Consider the following 27814-nt stretch of genomic DNA (forward strand, 5'->3'; position numbering starts at 1 on the left):
GTTCACATGGTTTTTGCTTCCAACAAAAAAGATGGCATTTGATTATACCTGAATAGTTCGCAGATTAGTAAGCAGTAAATTTTGTCCCCTTTGCTCAGCTAATAAAGATTCTCGCTGCTGGGTCAGACGAACTTCAGCCATCTTCAAGATATCCTTCTCTTTTTTCAAGTTCTCTGCTCTCACCTTTAAAAGAGCAAATTACAAATGAAAATTTAGCATCTTAACAGCAAATCTGTGCATTAGTTAATTTGGGCAAAATTTACCTACTGTATAACTTCTTGAAAAAACAAACATTATAAACAGTCAAGTACTCTTCTAAATGTAACCAGGCTTAAATTTCTGAAGTTTAACAATCTAAGTAAATAAGTTTTAGAATTACAAAACTTTAGCTAGCCAACTAACATTAACCAAAAGCAAAAGCTTCACTCTATTCATCAGTAAAAAAAAAAAAACAACAGCCCTTAGAACAGTTTACTGAGTCTCTAAGTATTTGTGATGGTCAACAAAATATCTCACACACATGTTCCAACATGGACATGATTTTAACAGCCAGTGTTTTCACAAGACATGAAGTTTTAAGAGATTTAGTACTAGATACTACTGAATTCCGAAATTTCAGGTGGTGTGAAGCACTGGTTCAAATTCTAACAGTTTTCAAGACAATGGAATACAAATTTACTGTGTCACTATACTAAATTTGAAGTGTGTACGAATACAGATTGCATGAAAATGTTGTACAATCACCTCTGCCATAGCCAGCTTTTCATTAGCTCCCCTTAAGTCCTGGGTCATGGTATTAATTATCTGTTCCTGTTTTTGAGTTGTTGCTGTGAGCTTTTGCGTTCTCTCCTGAAGAGATGTTATTTCTCGACGATATCCCTCAACATTGTCCTGCAGCATCTCATAACTTTAAATGGAACAAACAAAAAAAAGTATTTTATATTCCTGAGTTAAATGACTTACACTGAATTACAAGGAGGGTGCATACACTCACATGAACATGCTATGTTTACATGTACCAGTTTGAAGCATGATTTACAGAGATATTAGCCTTGTAAAAGATTAACTGAATTGGAAAAGTAAATGCAAATTAAATAGCTTTCTCTAAAGGGCTGGTCTATTTCTTATCAAGTTTCTGAATATGTTGAATATTTGAGTTAATATCGTGCAAGTAGAAAAGGAGTACTTGTGGCACCTTAGAGACTAACCAATTTATTTGAGCATAAGCTTTCGTGAGCTACAACTCACTTCATCGGATGCAAGCTCAGGAAAGCTTATGCTCAAAGAAATTGGTTAGTCTCTAAGGTGCCACAAGTACTCCTTTTCTTTTTGCGAATACAGACTAACACGGCTGTCACTCTGAAATCTATCATGCAAGTATGGCTAGTTCTTAAATAACGACCAATTAACAAAGCTAAACAGACTTCTCTTCCACTGACAGGCTAGTTTGACTATTCTATTCAATACTAGTTGAAGCTCCTCTGGCTTTAAAAACAAAGTTTTTCTCTCTCTCTCTTTGGCTTTAACCCAGAAAGTTGTATTTCAAATAAAGGATCCAAAGTTTCATGTTTGGGTTGTTCCCTTGTTGGATTTCTTGGTTTTTATTTTTAAATAAAGAATTTATTAGGGGTTCCCACTTTGGATTAAGTAACACTGGCACTTTTTTTTTTTTTTGAGTAGCAACATGCTGTCCATTTTGGGCTTTTTGCGGAATTATAAAGTAGCCATGTAACAATGCACCTAAATTTGCCTGTGTGGCAACTGCCTTCTCACTCAATTGGAAACAAGGGTATTTTATTAGCAGTTCATATCAACAAACATGCTATATAGTCTAACACCAAGCAATTAGCTTGTTTTCTCACATGTAAGACAAGAAAATGGAGTTCTATTTGGAAATGTAATAAACACCAAATTACCGTTTGGAGGCAAATTCAAGTTGGGTGGACATCTTAGCATTCTGTGACCGCAAGTCTGTGACTTGCTCCTGAAGTTTTTCATTTTGTTCATTTAGCAGCTTGTCATTCTCTGCCTTTTCTTTTCTGTAGTTCTCAAAAACTTCCCGCAGCTACAGTAAGCATTAAGGAACAATCATTAAGAAGATTACATGGTGAAAAAAACAAATTATTTGAAATGTTTACCGAAAAAAATACAGTTTACCTGTTTAAGTGCAGCCTTAGCCTCTACTGCTTCTACTGACTCAGTCATTGACACTGGAGCAGGAGTTGACATGGCCTGAGGCATACCTGAACGTTTTGGGGTTGATGTAAAAGAAATTTCCTCTGGCAACATACTTGAAGCTTTATAAAAATAAAAACTACATTTTAAAACCACCAAATATACAAACAGAAGATTGAATCTCAGTCACTTGGTGTTGGGAAGGCTAGGAGTTCTTAGAGCAAAAAACATATATTTCATATTTTCCATATGCCATCTAACGATAAACACTGAACAACACAGACGAACTAAAAAAAGGTTCCAATCCTCTCTATGCATCATTTTAGAAAGCTATCAACTACTGTGAAGTTCTTTGACATGTGGAAACTTATGAGTTGCTAACACAAGCCTAACCTTGCACTGGAATGACAACTCCAGTTGTCTGAGCTAACAGTACACGGTACATATCACGCTGACGAACTATAGAGTCTACAAGCTGCATCTGAACATGACGTGCTTCACGCAGTTTCTCTAACTCATGGATGGCTTCCTCAAGTTGACTCTGCAGCTCAGAAATTCTGAAACAGAGAAAAGACAGGATTTTGTTTTCTTTTTAACTGTATTTAGACAGCAATTATTATTAGCCATGATGGCATTTTTACAGAAGCATTTAAACTATTTAATCACAATAGGCCTTCAAAACTGTTTAGTCCATCCTTGGAACTTTAATTAGTATCACTGGGAGTTCTGAGCAAAGATACATGGACTGGACAAGGCCCTTGGACTTGAACAATTTTTCTTTTAAAAAGTGAGCAAACATGACTGCCTGGCTTAGTCAGTCACGTATTGGCAGATGTCCTATTGCTCATCTTATTTGAGCTCTCAGTTGTTTTAAATTTTGGGTATAATTACAGTACCTTGTTAAACTGACAACATAGAAACATGCAATCCATTTAGCAAATACAAAATATGTCCCGCTATGCCACTGATTAATCTGACAGGGGAAATGGAGATTCCCTTCTCTTAAGACGGGGGAGGGCTATATGCCAGTCAATTGGCTGGGTGCCCCTTCCCACATATATTGACAGGCGATAAATTGGATAATACAAAGAAATAAATTCCTGCACTTGGAGCTGTGGGGGTCTGTGCCTGCTGATGGTCCATGTCCTCAAAATGTCTCGTGGCCCTCAATCAGCTAACAGGCCACACAGGCCACAGGTTGCCCACCACTGCTCTAGGCTTTGGCTGATTGGCATTGGTCCCCATATCACGGACCCGCTTAAGAGATGGGATTTTTTCACCTTCCATGAGCATCCACTATGTGTAGGCCACAGGTTTGGAGGTTTTGCTATTATTTAGGTTTTCTTCACATAGTTTCAAAGCACCTGTAACTTTATGGAGGCAAGAGACAGATTTGAAGACGGTTGGCAGTTTTTCAAAGAGACATTATTAAGGGCATAAGAGGAAACTAACCCACTGTGTAGGAAATATAGGAAGTATGGCAAGAGACCACCTTGGCTTAACCAGGAGACCACCCTGTCCTAACCAGGAAATACAAGAAAGTCCTACAAAAAGTGGAAAATATGTCAAATTACAAAGGATGAATATAAACAAATAGCGCAAGTATGTAGGGACAAAATTAGAAAGGCCAAGGCACAAAACGAGATCAAAGTAGCTAGAGACATAAAGGATAACAATAAAACATTCTACAAATACATTAGAAGCAAGAGGAAAACCAAGGACAAAGTAGGCCCATTACTCAATGACGGGGGAAAAACAATAAAAGAAAATGTAGAAATGGCAGAGGTGCTTAATGACTTCTTTGTTTTGGTTTTCACTAAGAAGGTTGGTGGTGATTGGACATCTAACATAGTGAATGTCAGTGAAAATGAGGAAGGATCAGAGGCTAAAATAGGGAAAGAAGAAGTTAAAAATTACTGAGACACTTTAGATGTCTTCCAGTCACCAGGGCCTGATTAAATCCATCCTACAGGGTACTAAAGGAGCTGACTGAAGTGATAGCTGACCCATTAGCAATTATCTTTGAAAGTCATGGAAAACAGGAGAGATTCCAGAAGACTGGAAAAGGGCATATTTTGTGCCAATCTATAAAAAGGGAAATAAGAACAACCCGGGGAATTACAGACTGGTCAGCTTAACTTCAGTACCCGGAAAGATAATGAAGCAAATAATTAAGCAATCAATTTGCAAACATCTAGAAAACAACAAGGTGATAAGTAACAGTCAGCATGGATTTGTCAAGGACAAATCCTGTCATACCAACCTGATAGCCTTCTTTGACAGGGTAACAAATCTTGTGGATGGGGGGGAAAGCGGTAGACATGGTATATCTTGACTTGATTAACATTTTGATACTGTCTCACATGACCTCATAAACAAACTAGGGAAATGCAATCTAGATGGAACTACTATAAGGTGGGTGCAAAACTGGTTGGAAAACCATTCCCAGAGTAGTTATCAGTGGTTCACAGTCATGCTGGAAGGGCATAATGAGTGGAGTCCCGCAGGGATCAGTTTTCAGTCCAGTTCTGTTCAACATCTTCATCAATGATTTAGATCGGCGTAACCAACCTGTGGCTCTGGAGCCACATGTGGCTCTTCAGAAGTTAATATGCACTTGTATAGGCACTGACTTCAGACCTGGAGCTACAGGTGCCAATTTTCCAATATGCCGGGGGGTTCTCACTGCTCAACCCCTGGCTCTGCCACAGACCCTGCCCTCACTCCACCCCTTCCTGCTCCCTCCCCTGAGCCTGCATTGCCCTCACTCCTCCTCCCCCGCCCCACGTCACGAAAAAGCTGATCGGGAGGTGCGAGGAGGGAAGGGGAGGCACTCATCAGTGGAGCTGCTGGTGGGTGGGAGGCACTGGGAGCGGGGTGGGGGAGCTGATAGGGGGCTGCTGACATATTACTATGGCTCTTTGGTACATTGGTCAATTCTGGCTCCTTCTCAGGCTCAGGTTGGCCACCCCTGATTTAGGTAATGGCATACAGAGTACCCTTATAAAGTTTGCAGACAATACCAAGCTGGGAGGAGTGGCAAATGCTTTGGAGACTGGGATTATAATTCAAAATGATCTGGACAAACTAGAGAAATGGTCTGAAGTAAATAGGGTTAAATTCAATAAGGACAAATGCAAAGTACTCCACTTAACAAGGAACAATCAGTTCCACACACAAAATGGGAAATGACTGCCCCGGAGTACTGCGGAAAGGGATCTGGGGGTTATAGTGGACCACAAGCTAAATATGAGTCAACAGCGTAACGCTGTTGCAAAAAAAGCGAACATCATTCTGGGGTATATTAACAGGAATGTTGTAGGCAAGACATGAGAAGTAATTCTTCTGCTAACTCTGCACTGACTAGGCCTCAACTGGAGTATTGTATCCAGTCCTGGGTGCTACATTTCAGGAAAGATGTGGACAAACTGGAGAAAGTCCAGAAAAGAGCTATAAAAATTTTAAAGGTTAGAAAACATGACCTATGAGGGAAGATTGAAAAAACTGGGTTTGTTTAGTCTGGAAAAGAGAAGACAGAGGGGACATGATAACAGTTTTCAAGTACATAAAAAATTATTACAAGGAGGAGGGAGAAAACTTGTTTCTTAACAACAATGGGCTTAAATTGCAGCAAGGGAGGCTTAGGTTGAACATTAGGAAAAACTTCTTAATTGTCAGGGTAGTTAAGCACTGGAATAAATTGCCTAGGGAGGTTGTGGAATCTCCATCGTTGGATATTTTTAAGAGCAGGTTAGACCAACAACTGTCAGGAATGGTCTAGATCAGGAGTTCTCAACAAATTTTTTGGCGGCCTCAGTGCAATTTTTCCTAAAACACTTAATTAACTTTAGGAAAAACAAACCAATTTTAAAAACCTGATTTTAAAAACCTTCCAATGACGGGAATTTCACAACCTCCCTTGGAAACTTATTCCAGAGTTTAACTATCATTATAGTTAGAAAGTTTTTCCTAGTAACTGACCTAAATCTACCTTGCTGCAGATTAAGCCCTTTATTTTCATGTCATGTTACTGGCAAGTATGAAAACTTTGCTGAAGGAGGAACGTTTACCTAGATGAAGTTGTTTCTTGTTCCTCCCTTTCTCTAGCCTCCCCAAGCTCCCGAAGAGCCACCAAGAGACGCTGATTCTGCTGCTGAAGTTCCTCAATATTTCTGTAGGAGACGAGATGCTGGGATATTACTTCAGAAGAGCTACTGATGTCAGCAGAGCTCACTTCTTCATCACGAATTACATGATTGCCTCTGGCTTCCTCAAGTTCCATTAAAAGCACTCTCACCTGAAAAAGAACATTCAGAGGTTATAAAACTATAACTTACATTTGGTTTTAAAAATGTATTTTTTTACAGACAAACTGTTTAGAAGCAAAACACTTGAAAGTTCTGTATTTTCTAACTTTCTATAAAGTATTCTGTCTAGAATTAAAATTGAATAGCAGAGTTTTCTTTACAAATATGAATTAAATTTCCCTAAAGCCCTTTGAGGTTAGTAGGAGTTATCCTCATTTTACAGTGAGATAGAGGTTCAGTCCTTTGTCCAACGCTACAGAATCCATGTTAGAGATAGAGCTTGAACTCAGGTATTCCTGGTTCACAATCCTGTGCTCTGATCAGTTGACCTTCCACTCCCACACAAACAAAATCCAATTCATATTGGAATTTTCCATGTCAGACATGCATCATGTTCTCCCAAAGATGACTTCAACTTTTGATAATTTGGACTTAATCTAATTTTATAAGCAGAAACGGAAATAGTACACCGCCCCAGGGAAATGCTTTTAAGGACATCAGCAACATCAGAGGTGTACTTCACAAAGTCGATCTCAGAATGTATAATACAGCAACTGATCACTGAATTAACAAGAGTGAGAGCACTCCAGTACTGTATTAGGAAAAAGAAATGAGTAATATTTGTTCTAACCTGCTGTGAAAGGTCTTTCACTTGTATTTCCAGTCTTTGGTTCTCTCTTTCCAGTACAGAAGCATGCTTATTGGCTTTATCAGTGTCCTCTTGCAAACGCTGAATTTCCTATAAAAAAAACCAAATGAACTTTTATATAAAACATCTACAAACTCAGAATTGATTAACACTTCCTGCTACAGTGATCATGCCAAATATGGTGAAATAACTAGTAAAAAAATACAGCTATTGTGCCTCAAGGCAACCAAGTATTTGTTTTCTCATTTGAGACTAGAGTCTGAGTGTCTTTTTCCACAATCAAAATGAAAAGAAACCAAATCATTACTTTTGCAAATTATATTTTAATTAGTTTTTGTAACGCCACACACTAAAATTATAGGATGAGATTCTTCAAAGCTGCCTAAAGGATTTGGAAACCCAATTTCCATGATAATTAATTGAAATTGGAAATCTAAATCCTATGTTGCTTAGTTACTCATTAATTCCCTGTTTTGGTACCCCCTTGCAAATTAAGATCAAATATGTAAAGCCTTTGTTATAAATTTGTTTTCTTCTCACAGAAGGTCATAAGACTACAGGTAAACACACCGTTCTAGAACTGCAACAGAGATCATGAACAATCTTGTCCATAACCACTCAAGAACTGGAAAACACAAAACAGTTTCTTTTGCACAACACATCAGTTAGTAGAATCCATTCACTTATGTTTACAAATTTATTTTTTAATATCCACACTGACCTTCATAGCTTGTTCAAGCTTAGCAGACAAACTGGCTACAGCTTTTTGTGACCGTTCATACTCTTCACGTTGCCGTTTTAAAATTGGTGCTTTGGCTTCCACTTCCTGTACTATTTCATCTAAATACTTATTAATTCTCTTATTTTCCAGCTTCTCCAGAAGTAGCTGATCCTGTGTTTCCACGTACGCATTGTAAAGCTGTGTCAAGAAAACATGTTTTTTTAAAAGTGTAACCAGTCATCTCAAAACACACTTATTTAATGATTACTATTTCACACATTTGATATACATGTTTTACATCACGTTCTGTAACACATTTTATATTCAGGTAATCTTTTCAACTGCATTCACTGAGTTCAATAACTAATTGGTTTAAGCTTTATATTAGTTTATGATGCAAATATTCTGTGATGTTATCGTCCCTATTGTTAAATATTTGCCATTTTTCAAGTTCTAGTGTAACTACAGCAATGTAATTCTACACAAAATGAAAAGGGGAAAATCTTAAATATGTTCTAACTAGATATTTGACATAGATCAAAATTCATAGATGGCAGATCAAGCAATAAAAACCTTAGCAATACCAAGTTTAGCAGCAAACAAAAGTTTCATTTTGGAACCAATATCTTCAGTGGTTGGAGAAAAGGAAAGAACGAGAAAAGAAAGATGAAAAAATATATCATACAACTAAATCCATTCTTCCTACAAAAGTACAATTAGTTCCATCATAGAGAACACTTTAAAGTTCAGTGTATTTTGACACATTCTGAGCATCCCTTATGACGGTGACAGAAGGAAAAGCTCTACTGTAAAAAACTGGTGTGCACAAATAAAACGATGACCAGATTCAAATGTGATTGGATATGACATTTTCAGGACTGAAGAAACACTCTCTCTTTTTATGTTTCAAAAAAACCCTTGACATTACTGCTTTTTTAAACTCACTAAGACCCTGATCCAGCAAAACACTTTAGCACGTGTTTAACTTTAAGGATGTAAGTAAATCCATTGACTGAGATCACGTGATTGTGACCCTAAGAGCATCCCAGGAGCCAAGGGCCTCCCTGGTACCTAACAGTTAGTCTCAGCAGGCCTGACTGGGTAAGTGTACCCCAACTCACTGTGATCACAGTCTGTATCTAATTGGTGTCATGTGAGGTATCATATGCGAACTGGTAACATGATGGTCATTAACAATATTGTGCAGGGTGATATTTGAAAAATTGTAAATTTGTGATGGAAATATGCTCTGAAAATGTGCTCGGCAGGTAGGGTTTAAGGCACAAAGGAATGTGGTTCCACTTGCTTGAATGGTGTTGCCAATGTAAATTGAGCAAGGAGAGGCAACTGAAGTATAGTCACACAAAAGGTAAACAAAGCAACCGACTAGCAATTGGGGTAGATAAGCCATGATGGGGGGGAGGAGACTGCAAAAATTAACATGGCATCAGTTTCCTGAGCTGCAAGGAAGGTTTCCTATCTTTGAAAACAAAGATAAACTTTGAGGATATGAGCAAAGAGAGAAAGCCATTTTGGCATCTTTCACCTGAGGAGATAAAGAAACCAGACTCTGGGTTCTATGTTGGGTCCTGGCTTGAGACTGGCCAGCTATCCTGGAAGAATGACTGTGGTGAAAAAACTACTTTGAATGAAAAAGATTCTAGTCTGTTAAGTTAGATTTTAGTCTTAGAAGCATATTTTTACCTTTGTTCATTTGTAACCATTACTATCTCAATTCCTCCTACTTGGCACCACTTAAATATCTACTCTTTGTTAATAAACTTAATCTTGTATTATTACACAACCATATGAGTGCAGCATTTCAAATTGAAGAGTAAAATACTTAGCCAAACTAATAGGCTGGTGCTGTGTACTGTCTCTTAAAGGAGCAGTGAACTTGATACGGTTTGTGAGTGCTACAGTGAGAGGAGCTGAGTAGTACAAAAGAGACTGTTCTGTGGAGACTCAGGACTGGAAGAGTCTTGGTGTCATCCTGCAAGGGGTAACCAGGCTGGTGGAAGTCAGGGTAAGGTCACTATGCTGTAAGCAGGCTGATGGTGTCAGCACTCTGAGCCAAAGCTGCAGAGCACAGAAGCACCCAGGGTTTAGGGCAGGCAGTAAACACAACCCTTACTGTTCTGAGTGAGCCTCCAAAGTGTAACAGAGATGAAGTGCTTTGATGGATTAGGGCCAGGCACATCTGAGTAAATACTTTGTATCCATGTTGTTAATGTTGTAAGAAAGATTTTAGTCAAAGGCCCAAATAGATAAATGGATTTTGAGTCATGAATTTATAATAAACTAACTCTACCTACCTCGGTTAACTTCATTCCAGGTTTCACCACTTTAGCTACTGCTGCAGCAGTAGGAGACATGGCTGTCAGCTCTTCCTCAGACAGTATGGCTCCTGGATGAGTCAAAACCCCAAAACATATGTCAAATCATACATAAAATAGAGAGAAAGTATTCCACAGATGCTTACATTTTATTTCTAGTACACAAATACTATGCACATACGCTCAAAGACAAACACACATACTGTACACAGACAACAATCATTACAAATAAGGTGTTATGAACCTTCTCAAAAATAACGACTAGGAAAAAATTCCATGTGGTTCTAAAATCTTAGAAATTAGAAATAAAATACACCTAATTCTAGTGCAAAATTGTTCTTTATAATATATTCTATAGAGCTTTGTCCAATCTAGTTATAAGTGTTCAAACAATCTCATTGTCAGACTCTTGAGTCTTCAATCACAAAATGTAAACATACAATTTAAATAGCAGGGATGCCCCTGAAATACAATGGCTGGCAGAGCTCAACTGTGCCAAACTACAAGTGACACTCTAGTAGAGTGAAAGAAGAAAAAAAAAAGTGCTACCTTCCAAATTTTATAAAATTAAAACAAAATACAACAGTAACTGGTTTTCTCTGATATTTGGACTGTAGCAGATATATTTAGATTGATCTCTGCTACATAATATTGTCCCTAGATACTATCATATGTTTTAAGATGAAGATTCAGTGCACTTATTTGGTTTAGAAATTGCAATGCAAAAACCCTTTTTGAAAATTACTTCATATATAAAATCTGGCACTTATGAACAGTTCAAATGTTATCCTACCTTTACGTTTTGTAGCGGAAAGTAAATCATTAGCATTCTCCAGTTCTTTCTCTAACTTGCTAATCTTCTCTCTCAGTTCTTTTTCCATTGCAGTTTTAGACTCCTCCACCTCAGCCAAATGATCCTCTGTTGCTTTGTTAGCTAAAATTACATATAATTTTTTTTCTCTCTTTAAAGAGAATGAAGTATACAAAAGTATCTTTAAAAAGGTTTCTTAAATGTCCTCTGAGAAGGACATTAAATCATTCAGCTTAGAAAGAAAGCATAAACTGGTGTTCTGCTGAATACAGAAGAGGGCTAAAAATTAAACAGCAAGATTAGGACAAGCCAATCTAAAATAACGAGAATGACAAGATGATACAGGTCAAATTTCTTAAAGACCTTCTGCAGAAATTATATCTTCTCAAAATCACAATAACATTAAGAAAATTCTACAAGTACATTCAGATATCATAGGAATGTACGAAGGTATTTTTTAAAGTTATAAAATAACTATTACAAGACAATTCAACATGACATTTTAACAACATTTCCCACAGATGAATATTGAAAAAATTTCCTTCGTAACTGCCATTGTTTTGGGGGTGTTTTTACTCAGAAACCGTTTAACTAAACAGGAACAGAAAACAAAACCATTAAAAACTATGCAGCTCTTACAAGTAGCTTCTCACCTTCACCTGCTTCTTGCAAGAGTTTGTGCAGCTCCTCTACTGCTCGTGTCAGCTCATTGCTCTTTGCTTCTGAATCATCCGCAGCACTCTAAATACAAGTGTATTATTTCATCTTTTGTTATTGAACAGTTACAAATAAGGTAGCTCCTCAGAGGAATCAACAAGATGTTGGTATAAATATGTAACACACACCAAGGTATTACTCTAATTGGAAACAGTTGTCCCGGAGTGTAAGTCCCAACAATACTGTAATGAAGGGTCTTGAAATTCAGGTGCTAACTCCCCATTTTAGAGGAAAATGGTCAGTTGTTGACATAACCAAAGTTATTTAACATGTTTGCATGGCTGTATTTCAGCAGTATTTTTAGGGGGCCGGCTTTGTATAAAAAAATCAAATTTTCTGAAAATTCAAAAAATCAACTTTTTCTGAAGTATGAGGTTTCGTTCTTAGATATAAATGTTTTTGGCAAGTTAGTATTTATACTATACTTTTCACTTGAATAGCTCCTTCTTTTGAGGATCTCAGTGTGATTTGCTGTACAAACAATAGAATTACTGCTTTGTAACACTGCTGTGAAAAGACATTATCCTCCATTTTAAAGGGAGAGCAAGTGAAGCAGAAAGAAATTAAGGCCCACACCTCTCTAAAACTTGCCTCTAATTTTGCGTGCCCAGATTTAGACTGCTAGGATCTAATTTTCAGAGATGATGAGAAACCACAATTCCTGTTGAAGTCTATAGACACTGTGGATGCTCAGCAACTCTGCAAATCCGGCCCTATATAAGAGGGACACTCAAAAACTGTGACATGAAAATTAGAGGCCAGTTAAATTTTTTGTAGATTTTTCTTGTAAACAAAATTTGTTTTCATAAAAACCTCACGCATAATGAACCTTGTTAAGCAAATATTTATTTTTTCATACTTAAAAATAGAAGCAAACTTCTATTTATATATTATTAAATATAAATATACATACACATACTTCAGAGAATCATAGGCCTGGAAGGGACCTTGAGAGGTCATCTAGTCCAGTCCTCCTGCACTCATGGCAGGACTTATTATTTAGATAATTCCTGCCAGGTATTTGTCTAACCTGCTCTTAAAAATCTCCAATGATGGAGATTCTACAACCTCCCTAGACAATTTATTCCAGTGCTTAACCACCCTGATAGTTAGGAAGCTTTTCCTAATATCCAACCTAAATTACAGCAAGGGCAGTTTAAGCCCATTGCTTCTTGTCCTATCCTCAAGGGTTAAAGAGAATAATTTTTCTCCCTCCCCATTGTAACAACCTTTTATGAACTTGAAAACTTATGTCCCCTCTCAGTCATCTCTTCTCTACACTAAACAAACCACATCTTTCCTGAAATGTGGCACCCAGAACTGGACATAATACTCTAGTTGAGGCCTAATCAATGTGGAGTACAGTGGAAGAATTACTTCTCATGTCTTGAATACAACACTCCTGCTAATACATCCCAGAATTATGTTTGCTTTTTGGCAACAGTTGATGACCGCTTTCCCCCCATCCACAAGGCTTGTTACCCTGTCAAAGAAAGCTATTATGTTGGTTTGACACAATTTGTTCTTGACAAATCCATGCTGACTTTACTTATCACCTTATTATCCTCTAGGTGTTTGGAAATTAATTGTTTAATTATTTGCTCCATTATCATTCCAGGTACTGAAGTTTAACTGACTGGTCTGTAATTCCTCGGGGTTGACATTATTTCCCTTTTTATAGATTGACTCTATATTTGCCCCTTTCCAGTCCTCTGGAATCTCTCCCAACTTTCATGACTTTTTGAAGATAATCGCTAATGGGTCAGATACCTCCTCAGTCAGCTCCTTGACTAATTACATGTGTAGGATGGTAGTCCAGTAGATTACAAAAAGGTAAGATTTTAAATGCAGTGTGAAATATAACACCATCATTACCACCACCTACAAAGTTAGGGTCATTTCAGACATTTGGCCACATCAGCTGCCCAACCTGATGAGGTTCAACAAGGACAAGTGCAGAGTTCTGCACTTAGGACGGAAGAATCCAATGCACCGCTACAAACTAGGGACCGAATGGCTAGGCAGCAGTTCTGCAGAGAAGGACCTAGGGGTGACAGTGGACGAGAAGCTGGATATGTGTCAACAGTGTGCCCTTGTTGCCAAGAAGGCCAATGGCATTTTGGGGTGTATAAGTAGGGGCATGCCAGCAGATCGAGGGACGTGATCGTTCCCCTCTATTCGACATTGGTGAGGCCTCATCAGGAGTACTGTGTCCAGTTTTGGGCCCCACACTTCAAGAAGGATGTGGATAAATTGGAGAGAGTCCAGCGAAGGGCAACAAAAATGATTAGGGGACTGGAACACATGAGTTATGAGGAGAGGCTGAGGGAACTGGGATTGTTTAGTCTACAGAAGAGAAGAATGAGGGGGGATCTGATAGCTGCTTTCAACTACCTGAAAGGTGGATCCAAAGAGGATGGATCTAGACTATTCTCAGTGATAGCAGACGACAGGACAAGGAGTAATGGTCTCAAGTTGCAGTGGGGGAGGTTTAGGTTGGATATTAGGAAAAACTTTTTCACTAGGAGGGTGGTGAAACACTGGAATGCGTTACCTAGGGAGGTGGTGGAATTCCCTTCCTTAGAAGTTTTTAAGGTCAGGCTTGACAAAGCCTTGGCTGGGATGATTTAGTTGGGGATTGGTCCTGCTCTCGGCAGGGGGTTGGACTAGATGGCCTCCAGAGGTCCCTTCCAACTCTGTTATTCTATGATTCTATGAACCCAAGCTTATTCTTCCATATCCTTCTTTCAACATATCAGAGCAAATCTATGCATAGTGTCCTAATGCTGTCTATGAAGTTTTTGAGAGATCTGTTCCTTTTAGTGAAAATGCATGTGATAAAAATCACTATCCTATTGGCCAGAAGAAACTAAACAGGACTTCGGAGGATTATGGAAGAGAACCATCCTCCCATCTCACATTAACACTTTATATAGGCAGAAACATAGCTCTGGGAAAATAGCCTGACCTGTATCACACTCCAAACCCTGGACCTACTTCCATATAATTCTAATATGAATGTACCCAACATCCCCAAACTTACCTTGTACAAGTTAGATAACTTTATGTGGGCATTTAGTTCATTATGGAATCTTTCTTCCATACCAGCTTGCTGTTCTTTTGCCTGATGAATAAAAAAACATGAATTCATAGTACTGGTTCTGTTTCAACTGAATTGCAAGCCACTGAGGTGGCAAAGTTTGCAGACAATATTAAATTACTCAAGACAGTTAAGTCTAAAGCTGACGGCAAAGAGTTACAAAGGGATCTCACGAAACTGGGTGACAGGACAACAAAATGGCAAACAAAATTCAGTGTTGGTTAAGTGCAAAGTAATGCACATTGGCAAACAATCCCAATTGAATCCAAATGATGGATTCTAAATTAGTTATTGCCGCTCAAGAAAGATCTTAGAGTCATTGTGGCTAGTTCTCTGACAACGTCTTCTCAATGTGCAGCAACAGTCAAAAAAGCTAAAGGAACAGCAGGAACCATTAGGAAAGGAATAAAATAAAAGCAGAAAATATAAGGGCACTATATAAATTTACGGTATGCCTACAACTTGAATACTGTTCTGGCTGTCCCATTTCAAGAAAGGTATATTAGAACAGGAAGAGGTACAGAGAAGGGCAACAAAAACGATAAAGGGGATGGAACAACTTCCACATGAGGAGAGATTAAAAAGATGGACTGTGCATCTTAGAGAAGCAACAATGACTGGGGGGATATGATAGAAGTCTATAAAATCATGACTGGTGTGGAGAAAGTAAATAAGGACATAACACAGGAACCAAGGGTCACCCAATGAAATTAATAAGCAGCAAGTTTAAAAAAAACATGTAGGTATTCACACAATGCACAGTCAGCCTGTAGAACTTGTTGCCAGGGGATGTTGTGAAGGCCAAAAGTATAACTGGATTAAAAAAAAATTTAGATAAATTGATGGAAGATAGGTCCACCAATGGCTCTTGGCCAAGATGGTCAGCAGTGCAACCCCACATTCTGGGTTTCCCTTAACCTCTGACTGCCAGAAACAAGGACTGGACAACAGGGGATGGATCACTAAATAATTCCCCGGTTCTGTTCATTTTCTCTGAAGAACTGGCACTGGCCACTGTCGGAAGACAGGATACTGGGATAGATGGACCATTTGTCTGACTCAGCATGGCAGTTCTTATGTTCAAAGTGAGGTTTTTATAAGTTTAAGAATTATACTGTGGCTGTTAGAATACACAGAAGTTCAAAAACAAAAATGTTTCCTCAGATATACAGTAGTACAGACCAAATAATGTGGAAAAGGGCAAGCTACTGAATGAGATTTTTTTTCCCCATCAGAAGTCTGACTTTTTTCTAGAACCAGCCAATTTTAATTTACTTTTGAGAAAACATGATTCCTCACATAAATGATACATACAAATGAAAAAGCAAAATTCAGGCTGTGGCACAAACCATTAAAAGAACACTTTTACATTTCTTTATCAATGTTTCAATCATATGTGCTATTGGCTTATTACAAAAGAATCAAGAGACCTAGTTTGTTCTACATTTCTTTTCCAGGTTTCAGAGTAGCAGCCGTGTTAGTCTGTATTCGCAAAAAGAAAAGGAGTACTAGTTTTACTCTTTGCACTTCTCTCAGCATGGAGAATGAAAATATGCCAGTCAATTTCATTTTTAGGCTTTCATACACTTCCAAAAGCTGCAACATTTGAGTGGCGAATATTAGTTCAAAAAAAAAAAAAATTATATGGAACTTTTATAAAAGTTGGAGGCTGGAAGCTGTTGGCCCAAAGTAAAAGCTTTCTTAAACTTCTATCCTCTTCCCACCCACCTTTGCTCAAAGAAAGAGAGTAGTAAGTTAAAACTAATACTCTCCTCCTAACGGAGTCCTTCCTGCTTTGCCTGGACACTGCAGCCTGCAATGTAAACTCCCTCCCCTCTATAGATTGGCAATCCCAACAATACCTTAGTACAGTGGGGCAGATTAGGGTAGTACTGTATTTAATTTTTCTAGTTAAAATACGGAAGCTATCTTAAATGCTGCCACACTAGATTACAGTTTAGAAAAGGTTTTCTTACCTCCTTCAATTTAGTCAAAAGATCTTCCACATGTTTCTGTAAATTTTCATTTGACAATTTTAAGCTGTTTACCTGCTCCTCCATTCTGGAAACCTGTGTGAACAACAGATATTAAACACCAGAGCGCTGCAGCTGGGAGCTGGCGGAGTGGAGCAGGCTGGGGCTGGGCTGCTCTGCTTCCGCCGCTGCCGGTGAGTGCGGAGGGGATCCCTTCCCCCAAGCAACACGGCTGGGGAAGTAAAGCGGGAGGCTCCCAGCCCCCCGCTATTCCACTGGGCCACTCTGGGACTGCGCCCCCTCCCCCCCGTACAGCTCCTGCCTCCCAGACCCTGACTGCCCCTGAGACCCTCTGCCCCTTATCCAACCCCTCAGCCCCGGCCCCGCCCGGCACCCTTAACACGCTGCTCAGAGCAACGTGTCAGAGCTTGACTGTGTTGTACGCAAACCCGCGTTATATCAGGTCGCGTTATATAGGGGAGACGTGTATTTTAAATAACAAACAAACATTCTTTTTAGCAACAAATTGTATTTCTGTGTATTTTCCACTAGCACTGTTGTATTACACCTTGTACTTTCCGCTACTTCTAATTTATCATCACTAATCTTACAAAAATAATCTTCAATTGCTTTACCTTACTTTAGATGTCCATACCAATATATTCATTCCCTGCAAACTATAAGGGACCAAAGCACATAATGGAAAAAAAGCACAATTCCCTACCTTAAAACATAACATCACCCAAAACTTCGAGAATGTACATTACATTTCCCCTTTACACGGAAGTCAATCCATAGTGAAGAGTGTCAGTGCTTTAAAAATTCCTCACTCAAGTAGTCAAGGGGTATAGACTCCAGATAATTGTTACCGTATCTTGACTAAATTTTGTTTTCTTTTTCAAAATTACTTAGAAAAAATATTTTTATTATTATTTACTACTTTACCTCTTCTTTCTTGTTCTCCAGACTACATTTAAGCTCCAGGATTTCATTTCCCTTTTCCCTGGCAATAAGCAGGAGTTCATCTGTTTTGGCTTTCAACTCAGTGTGCAGCCAAGTGTTCTGATTCTGTAATAATTCCTTTTCTTGCTCCAACCTTTTCTCACGATACTAAAAATAAAATTGTGAAAGACAGCATGGTAAAACTAAATAAATTAGCACTTGTAACAAGACTACTTTCTGTGCAATACTTCTTCACAAATTACGTGTGAGTGTGTGTGTTAGCGGCTAGCTCAGGTTTGGGGCTAATGATGCACCCATGCATAGCCGTGCATCCATGAGTCTCACCAAGTTAGAATGGTCTTCTTTTTCCTGTCTTCAGGCTCCAGGAAACAATTCAGGCATGACATATGCCTACTCCTGGATCCTTGCTATCATTTTATGAATAAGAATAATGTCTCTGGCATTGGAATTCTAAGACTGTTAACCTGTCTCTTCAATAGGTAGCATAAACCTACCCCTTCTCTTCAGGTACAAGATAGAAAGCACATTAAAGGCAAAATATGTGTCCATCATCACGGAACAACTATTGTAACATATTATTCACCATTTAAGTTTCAATAGGGGTCAAAGGCCATAATTAGCCTTGGGACCCCATTGTGCTATGCTTGACACAAACAAAAAAAGATATGACCCAGCCTTTAAAAAACAGGAATTACAGACGTGGAAAAAGAAAATTAAAATACAGTGCTATAACAGAACCCCACTTCCGGAGACTTAAAAGCTTGACAAAGATGTCTAAGGAGAGACTAGGTTAAACACCACATATAAGCCCTAAAGTATCAAAAGGGTCAATGTGCCAATACCGTAGTCGTAACAAAATAGCAGTAGTTTGCTTACTTGTTTGACTATATGAAGGCTACTGTGCCTCGAACAGAAACATTCAGAGACAAAATGATACTGAGGAAGACACTCACGTTTCATAACTTCAGTAAGCCACATACAGATTCATGCCATTTGGCTGAATCCATGTGTAACAGGTCCCTGGAGACTAAACCAAGGACCTCTTGACCTAGAAACACAACTGCCTGTGGTAAAAGACAAAGCCCATTTACTTGCAAGTAGTAGCATATTCAAACCTCTGTAAGTGTTCCAACTACTAGAATGGAACAAAAAGCTGCATTGTGTTAGCTAGGGACGTTTTCCAGAAATATCTAGGAAACTCCATATGAATTCCCTATAACTCTCCTGGAAGGGAACTGATACAGATGCCAATGTAGCGCTGCACAAGCATAAGTTAACATAACCTTGAACTACTAAAGAGAAGCAACATGAAATGCAGACAAATAGTATTTTGACATGGCTCTCTTGGGAGTCTATTTAACTGACTGTTCCAGTTTCAAATGAAATAAAAAAACTGGATGTATGTTATGAGGACTCTAGTCTGGTCCAAATAAAAGATAAGGGACCTTCTAAGATTAAGATCATAAGGTTATCAATGGGATGAGTAAGGAATATATATTAGCAAGATAAATGACTGCGGTCATTTGACTAAGGTCAAACTTCCTAGCACCGCCTTTGGAAGTTAATTTAGAATTCTGTAGGACTATTGTTTCCGTAAGAAAATGAATACAGCTTGGATCAGTCACTAGAGCATTATCACTACAACCAGGAATGAAGTCTAGAAAGTTGATTTCGTGGATATTGGCAGCTCTAGAGTAAGACCAGTCTGCATGAATTATAGAAAATTCAACAGTTTAAGCCTATTGGAAGGTTACAACTGACATTTTCCTGCTATGACAAAGAGTTTGCCTGTGTCCTTTGAAAGAAGACCCATTTTTATACCATATGTGGTTATCTTATTATTGATTTAATTAATGTCTTTACAATGTAAGTAACTGGAACTCTCACTACTGACAAGAATAATCCATGAAAAACACTACTTACCTTCACCGAGACATCCGATGTTTGAAGCTCATCCAGCTTTAACTGTAGCTCCACTTTTGCTGTGTTTGCTTCCGTAAGTTTCTCATTTAGACGTTTAACATCCTCTAGGAAAATCAGAGACAATGTAAGATGTCAAACATTCAAAACAGTATCAGTTATTACTGTAAATAAATCAGATTTAGTACCTTAGAAATGAAGGCTACCAGTTTATGAGAAGACCGTTAGCAATTGTCAATATGTGCCTCCGTACAACTAAATATCACCTAGCATGCTGCTGGGCTTTTCCTGACTTGCACTTACATTTTCCCCTCCACTTTCCTTTACCAATCTGACTCCTGTTCCTTACTGATCTATTAATAGGAGTTACCCATACAAATTTGGATAATGAACCATTATTGAGTTTAGGTTTAAGTCTGAATCCCAAAGCAGGTGTAAACTCAGTTATGGTTTTAGCATATTTACTGGTCATACCATTTAAGTGTTCAATTTCTTGAGAGCGTCTCTCACTCGTTCGAACCAAATCCCTCTTTTCACCTTCCAATTCTTCTTTTGCTCTAGTGAGCTGAATCTTCAATTAAAAAAAAAAAATACCAGTTTTATGTTAAGAGTCATGGTCATTCTTTAAACTTACTATCATACAGGGAAAATGCTGTAGTAAGCAGAGGTTATCATCCTAACCATTTTTAATGTGTGTGTGAAAGCAATCCTACTATATAGTACACAGGAAGGTGTTTAACTGCTCAAGCAAGTTTTCAGTTACTGAAACAAACTGGAATCTTGTGTCCGTCTTTGATTTCCACTACCGTGCTGGGCATCTATTCAGTTCTGACACAGAGGGAAGAACCAACATCACTTTTTGCAACACCCTGAAGTTTTCTTGGCGGTTTCATCCCATAGCCCTGATTAGTTTATGAAATGTAATCTCAATCTGAGATGGTACAGGATAACACCTTCTTTACCTTTAAACATAAATTGAGAGTATTCCAAAAGGGTACACGTCCAAGAAAAAAGAACAGAAATATCAGCCACTCTAGGAGAATTGTTTATTGAACAGTGATGTTTTCTTACTCCTTCTTTTGCTACTAAACTGCTATAGAGATTTCCTCACAGATGCAAGACAGACGGCTTTCCTCTGGACTCCAGCAAGCATAGAGACAGCTCTTCTTTGTTAGAAAAGCAGAAGAAATGGCTCAGAGTCCTAATGGATTTCCAAACTCACAAATAAAACTTGTTCTGAATGTGCCTAAGGATAAATCCTAGAACCAGAACTGTGGTATCAGCAAAAGGTACTCTAGTCACAACATTAGTTCTCTGAATTGGTTTTAGTTGGTGAACAAATTAGGCCACATGCTATTAACCACAGACTAATCAAAGGGCCAGTGGGGAAAAAAGAAATTGCAAAGAAAGCCATAAATAGCACGGGCTGGTCTACACAAGACAGTTGTACTGATTGAACCCAGAATATTAATTTGAAACCAATTTTATTAAACTGGTGTAACCCCCTGTGCAGAAACTTTTATTTCGTTAAAGTAAGACTTCTGAGGTTTAATTTAATTTGGTTGGGAACACATTTAAGATATGCTAAAATAAGTCACTCTTCAATCAGAAATAAGAACATCCACACTGGAGCTTGCACTGGGACTTGAAGAGCACAACTTTCCTGACTAGACAAGGCATTATTTGCACCAAGCTATCCATCTGAAGAATGGATCAGATCTAGCTTTTGATTGTCAAGACTCTAAACAAAACATGCACCCTAATTCTAAAGCCTTTCAACTATCTATTGCTATATTTGCATACTCAGTGATTCCTATACCTGGACAGCTGCATTGCGATCATGAGCCGCTTCAAGTTCTTTGTTTTTCTCATTCAATGATTTCAACTGCTCATCTGTGGGGAGAGAGGAACAAGGAAGGAAAATTAAGGAAACTTTTTGGTATTAACAGAACATGTGCATTAGTTATATCCAGTTGGTAAAATTCATGTTCCTGCTTTAGAATAATGTAAAACTGAGAAGAGAAAAATTTTCCCAAAATTAAAAATCCAATATACAAGCCACTGACCAAATTGGTACTCGTGATTAAAAACAAAAGTAGTTTTATCCCTACTCATCTGCTTTCTGGAAACAATACTCAGAGGAAGGAGTATCAGAGAAGCCACTAACATATCAGTGTCTCAGGGCTGATCCTGCAACCTGACCCTTATGGGGATGCATGTGCATTGCACACATCAGTTTGTAGAATCTAACCCTTAGCTCCTTAAGTAGATGGTAATTAAGATGTTTACTCCAGTAAAACAGACTAGAAGCCTGTCGAAAGCAGGGACTTGAACCAAAAATATCAACTAACTTCTATGAAATGAAAGAAGCTTGGTTGACAGATTTTTCTTTCTTATTTAGATTTTTAAGCATTTCAAAATAAGTTCAAAAGATTTAATTATTGTAAGCAGGAAAAAAAATTCCAATCTGCTAATCAATGTGTAGTTATACTTACTAAGTTTGTTTAGCTCCTGACGGAGAGTCTGACATTCCTGTGTCTCGTTTACAAGTCTCTCCTGACTTTGAGCCAGACGCTTTTCCACTTCAAAATACTGTTGTTCTGCAGAAAAACACATTATGTTAACACTACTTCATAATCAGCTTTTATTAGAGAATCATATCTAGCAGAAAATGCAACTAGAAACAATGCGCTTTCAGTAGACCCTGAAGAAAAAACATTTTTTTTAAGCCAAGTGCTATTGTGCTATTTACTGTTAAGCACTGTTTAAATAATTTTGTTACTATGGTCAGATGTGTTTTATATTTCTCCAAGTGCATTGCCCTAAAGCAGTGGTCTCCAACCTTTTTACACACAAGATCACTTTTTGAATTTAAAATCAATGCAGGATCTACCCCGACCCCACCCGAGGCCCCGCCCCACTCACTCCATTCCCCCCCACTCCGTTACTTGTTCTACCCCACCCTCACTCACTTTCACCGGGCTGGGGCAGGGGTGCGGAAGGGGGTGCAAGCTCTGGGCTGGGGCAGAGGGGTTCGGAGTGTGGGAGGAGGCTCTGGCCCGAGCCTGGGGCAAGGGGTTGGGATGCAGGAGTGAGGGGTGCAAGCTCTGGGAGGGAGTTTGGTTGCAGGGGTAACATGGTCACACTGCACCTAATCTCATAGAATCCACTGGACATTTCATGAGTTTTACTTTTTATTAGCGTCATTTGTGGTTTTGTGACAATCCCTGAAAGATTTTTGATCTATAATCAGTGTAACATTCTCAACTGTGGGGTGTGCACTGGCTGAGCCTGTGGCAGGGAGCTGGGGTTCGGGAGTGAGGGGGGTGCAAGCTCTGGGAGAGAGTTTGGATACAGGAGGAGGCTCCAGGCTGGGGCAAAATTTTGGGATGCAGGAGGGGGTGAGGGCTGCAAGCTCTGGGAGGGAGTTTGGTACAGGAGGGGGCTCCAGGCTGGGGCAGAGTGCAGGAGAGGAGTGCAGGATCTGGGAGGGAGTTTGGGGTACAGGAGGGGGCTCCAGGCTGGGATGCAGAAGGGGGTGCGAGGTGCAGGCTCCGGCTGGGAGGCACTTATCACAAGCAGCTCTCCGTAGACGGTGCACTGGGGCTCACCACTCTGCTCCTGGAAACAGCTGGCTGCTGGCACGTCTCTGCAGCCCAGGGGGCGAGAAGCAGGTCTCCATGCACTGCCCACACCCACAAGTGCTGCCCCTGCTTCCCGGCCAATGGGAGCTGCGGGGACGGTGCTGGGGGTAGTGTGTGGAGCCGCCTTCCCGCCCAGGGCTGCAGAGACGTACCAGCAGCCAGACGCTTCCGAGAGCAGCATGGGGCCAGGGGAGGCAGGCAGCCTGCCTGAGCCCCGCTGCACCTCTGGACTTTTAGCGGCCTGGAGATTGCGATCGACTGACTGAGGCTCCAGGATCGACCAGTTTATCATGATCGACGGGTTGGTGACCACTGCCCTAAAGTCTGATCTACTCCAGTTTTTGGACTGATTTCAGTGTATTTGTTTAGCAACATATGGCTAAATTAGTGCAATTCCCTAGTGTGGTCAGTTATACTGGTACAAAAGTGCTTATGCCAGGATAGCTTATTTCTAAACCAATACAATTAAACCAGTATAAAACTGGGTGTAAATTTGCTCTTACAGTCTTAACTTGGAAAACTGTTAACCACAATGATTTCTGATAAAGAACCTTTTTTGTATGGGTACATCACTATGGACTTTGAAAATATCACAACCAGAAGTAACACTGATATGTAAAGGTTATTGCTTTATAGCTGAAATAAAAGTCACACCAGATTTTCTCTAGTGTTCCAGAAAGCTTTGTAAATATCTGAGATAATATTTCTGGTGATGCTACTATTTTCTTGGAATAACAGCAAGAAAGATTAGCAGACTTTTAGATAAGTGCTGTTTTCTTAATATGTACTGTAAAACTTTCTCAGTCTAATCTACATCAGTTTCAAATAATGATGTTCCACCAGCATGTATATGAAAATCTTGAAGTTTACAGATAACCACTAGCTTATTTAAACTGATAAATTCCACTATAAACACTTGGAAGATTAGAAGTTTTAATTGAGTAAGATTGTTTATGAAAATGTTAATAAATAATACTTCTACAATCTTCCTATAAAGCATCACAAAACATTTTCAACCAGTAATGAATTAAGTTCAAAAATATCACCATAGGGCAGGAATATTATCCCTATTATAATATTGCAAAACTAAGGTATAGAAAAGTTAAGGGCAAGTTTACAAAAGGAAATCTTTGGCCTAGCTGAGAAATGAACTCCTGACTCTACCCTTTGTTTTACCTATGCTCAATTATTAAACAATGCTCTTGCCCCCCACTCCAATCCCCTAATACTTAGCTCTTATTAGACAGCACTTTTCATTGTCTGATTTCTAATTGCTCTACAAAGATAGGTATCATTAATGTCATTTTACAAACAAGGAAACTGAGTCACAAGGAAGGGAAGTATCTTGCTCAAAGTTACCCAGTCACAGAGCCAGATATTAAATCCAGGTCTCCTGGGTCCCAGTCCTCTGTTCTAGCCACAATGCTGCCTTCCTGAGTGGGCCCAGGGCAATAAGATTATATCATCAATAATGTAATTGTCTCTAAAATATTAAGAGTATAATGCCAGATGGGACCACCAGATAGCCCAAAACCCTGGATTAGTATTACAGCCCTCAGGAAACAAAAGTGTTGTATGGATCATCGCCAATCCATCCTTTAAAAGCCTTGCTTCAAGCAATGGCAGATTATCTGGAAAGGTTCAAGCCTCAAACATTGAGTTTATTGGAAGTGTTGCTAGACTGGGCCCACTCAGAGGATGTCTAGACTGCAAAAAACAACTACAAAAACAGCAGTGAGTCTCAGAGCCTGGGTCTACAGACTCAGGCTTGTACTACAGCATTAAAAATAGCCAGGCAGACGTTCCCACTAGAGCTCAGGCTCTGAAACCCACTCCCTCTCCAGGGCTCAGACTCCAAGTGGGAATATCTGCATGGCTATTTTTAGTGCCATAGGCCTGTAGACCCACTGTAGCAGGTGCGTTTTTGCAGTGTAAACCAAACAAACCTCTGATGCTCTTCCTCAAGCATCTGGCTAACTTGGAGAGCAGGTAAAGAATCTCCAGTAGAATGTACATCCCCCTTGACTTTAGATTATTTTTAAGAGTTTTAATGTAAAGTAATAACTTGTAACTTCACATTAAGAACAGGCTCCTATTGTGGTTTACAAACACTGCAACACAGAGCTCAAGTGGAAAACAAGGGTGTAAAAATTAAAGGAATCCGCCTCACAGAACAAATGCATTATATTCAGACACTGCCATTATATAGATGTAAAAGCCATGGGGGATATTTTAAAAGCCTATGTCAGCAACATGAGACCTCCACGCAACATTGCCTCTGGCACTATCCCTTTGCTTCTTGGCTCGGACTCGGTTATGACGATTAGCCAGTGTCCATTGTAGCCCACCTCCCGCCAAACACGCACAACTCGAGACTCGGCCCCTCCCGTACTTCAGTGATGGTGAACCTCGGTGCAGGACAGCATCATGCGCCCAGCGCCGCGCGGGCGGTGGGGGGGCGGGGGGGGCGCCTGCCCTCGCCCCGGCCCGTGACACCTATGAGGGCCCCAGCCCACCCGCCTGGCAGCAGACTCAGGTCCGGATCCTGCAGCAGGAGCAGCCCAGCGGGCTGTGAACAGCACCGTACAAATATCACCCCTCACTCCCATGCCCTCCCCAGCCCCCGCCACTGTCCCTTCCCGCCGCCTCATGCCCAGCTCCCCCCCACCACTCACCGCTGTCCACCTTGAAGCGCTCGTGCCTGGCTCGGAGCCCATCGATCTCGCTCTGCTGATCGGCCAGGAAGCGCTCCAGCTTCCCCTGCACCGGCTTGGGCAGCTTGGCCAGCTCGGCCCGCTCCAGAACCTGCTGCAGCACCGCCGCCATCTTGGGAGCGAGCCTCTCCAACCCCTCTCTGCCGCCTTCCGGCCCGCGGGGAAGGGAAACAGCGCAGCGCCCTCACCTCCCCGGCTCGCACAGAGCATGCGCATTAGCCGCCCGCCAGTGGGCGCCATGGGAAACGTAGTGTTCACTCTCCACCGGAAACCGAACTCCTGTGCGAAAAGCTTCCGGAAGTAGCGTCCTGTCCGCCATGTTGAGTGAGGCACTGCGCCCCAACCTGTCTGATTAGGCCGAGTGAACTCACAAAGAGGGGTCTTGGTTGGTTAGCAGTAAAGAGTTCGTCGTCTCGCAGCGACTGGATCAGCAAAGAAGAGGTGCTGCTACATCCGCCACACAGAACATGGCGGACCCTGATGGGCAGAAACATCCGGCGCCTATCCGCCCGCGATTAGGTTTGTCTCCTGTTGGGCCCAGTGATTCGGCTACGTCATCAACCTACGCTTTGATAGTTCGCTCTGTGAGACGGGAGCAGAGGCGCAGCCTGGTGATGTAGACACGTGGGACACATCCGTGCTGGGCGCTGTGAGAGAAGCTGGTGCCCCTGCCCAGTAAGCAGGGGAGGCTGCCGTGGGTAGAGGGTGTAGGGGGCTGGCCTCGCCGAGGGAAGGGGGCAAGGTGCCCGGCCCCTGGAGACAGGAATCTGACCTGGCTCGGGGAGAGGCAAATGTCTCTGAAGGACGGTGGGTGTCTGACCTAGCTGAGGGAGGGGGAGGCCGAATTGCGGGGCGGGGATGACGGGACTAAACGGGAAATGTCTTCCCTCTGGGGCACTAGCTGGCGGCTCTCGCTGTGGTTGAGTCAAGAGAGGTGGATCCCGTTGTAACCCCCTATCTGCTTGCACCTTGCACTCAAAGCCCTTGGGGGCTGGAGCGTCGTCCCTCAGCTCTGTAGTATAGATCTGGACTTCTTAGTTAGTCCCTTTGGAAAGAGCAAGTCAGATTGAGGTACGTGAGCATGGTGGGAGGGGGAAAGAGAGAGCTAAAGAATCCCCTGAGTTCTCCCCATATGTCCAGGTCCTACATTTCGCATTCAGGAATTTTTTTTTTATTTATTTTTTTTTTAAGCTGCAAGTGGAAGGTGTAAAACGGGCCTGTTTGACAGACTTCACAGTGACTTAAAAAACAAGTCCTGTCTGAAGAAGGGAAATGAAAGAATGTTTGCAAAATGTAAATATTGTAGAATGTAACTGAGCAGGACTGTTCTTTCATTTTTCTAGGCAGCAGGTATTTGATCATTTTGATCATAGCTTAGTGGTCTGACTATGTGAGAATTGTGAATGTGTGAGTGAACAATTGGAAGTGAACTTCTCCTAAAGCATTAAGAGTTGAAGGTTGTTTCATAGATAACTTATAAATTATTTTTCCCTAGATTTTAAATTAAGATATTTGATGTGCCAATTTCACAGTTATGTTACCATATTTACAACACCTCTTTTTCATACAAGTCTGTTAAGAATAAAAAAATACACTTTCTGTGCCATAGAGAGACTTTTAGAACAGTGAAGCTATTACAGGTATAAAGCTCACTTGTGACTTTAATGGTCACTGTCATACTAACACTTTCAGGGTGTTTTTCTGACCTTTTTATTTCTACACACTTACCATGCTGTGCCTTATGTTCTCGGGTTAAGTACCTGTAGAGGTAGAATAATATATTT

The 27814-nt window shown here is 40.3% G+C and overlaps 2 protein-coding genes across 5 annotated transcripts in view; one reads left to right on the forward strand and one right to left on the reverse strand.

Moving 5' to 3' along the window:
- The window catches only part of TPR (translocated promoter region, nuclear basket protein), a 72875-nt gene extending 46696 nt beyond the window's left edge, over nucleotides 1-26179 (reverse strand). For both annotated transcript variants that reach the window (XM_084637063.1, XM_084637062.1), the window contains exons 1-19: nucleotides 25992-26179; nucleotides 22168-22272; nucleotides 21492-21565; nucleotides 20147-20243; nucleotides 19676-19779; nucleotides 17735-17899; nucleotides 16793-16885; nucleotides 14760-14840; nucleotides 11653-11740; nucleotides 10982-11122; nucleotides 10168-10259; nucleotides 7853-8050; nucleotides 7114-7221; nucleotides 6246-6472; nucleotides 2569-2732; nucleotides 2158-2297; nucleotides 1917-2065; nucleotides 745-907; nucleotides 49-183 (exon numbers count right to left, since the gene is read on the reverse strand). In XM_084637063.1, the coding sequence (XP_084493189.1) occupies nucleotides 49-183; nucleotides 745-907; nucleotides 1917-2065; nucleotides 2158-2297; nucleotides 2569-2732; nucleotides 6246-6472; nucleotides 7114-7221; nucleotides 7853-8050; nucleotides 10168-10259; nucleotides 10982-11122; nucleotides 11653-11740; nucleotides 14760-14840; nucleotides 16793-16885; nucleotides 17735-17899; nucleotides 19676-19779; nucleotides 20147-20243; nucleotides 21492-21565; nucleotides 22168-22272; nucleotides 25992-26142 (2475 nt within the window). In that variant the 5' untranslated portion in view covers nucleotides 26143-26179. The remainder of the gene's footprint in view (nucleotides 1-48; nucleotides 184-744; nucleotides 908-1916; nucleotides 2066-2157; nucleotides 2298-2568; nucleotides 2733-6245; nucleotides 6473-7113; nucleotides 7222-7852; nucleotides 8051-10167; nucleotides 10260-10981; nucleotides 11123-11652; nucleotides 11741-14759; nucleotides 14841-16792; nucleotides 16886-17734; nucleotides 17900-19675; nucleotides 19780-20146; nucleotides 20244-21491; nucleotides 21566-22167; nucleotides 22273-25991) is intronic.
- Nucleotides 26180-26416: 237 nt separating this feature from the next.
- The window catches only part of ODR4 (odr-4 GPCR localization factor homolog), a 36519-nt gene continuing 35121 nt past the window's right edge, over nucleotides 26417-27814 (forward strand). For 2 of the 3 annotated variants that reach the window (XR_014712719.1, XM_084637154.1), the window contains exon 1: nucleotides 26417-26705. The gene's annotated coding sequence lies outside the window, so the exon portion shown is untranslated. Of the gene's footprint in view, nucleotides 26838-27814 lie in introns of all 3 variants that reach the window. The other variant, XM_084637155.1, reaches the window with a different exon arrangement.

Source organism: Lepidochelys olivacea (assembly GCF_965140295.1).
Source record: "Lepidochelys olivacea isolate rLepOli2 genome assembly, chromosome: 8".
Taxonomy (NCBI): domain Eukaryota; kingdom Metazoa; phylum Chordata; order Testudines; family Cheloniidae; genus Lepidochelys; species Lepidochelys olivacea.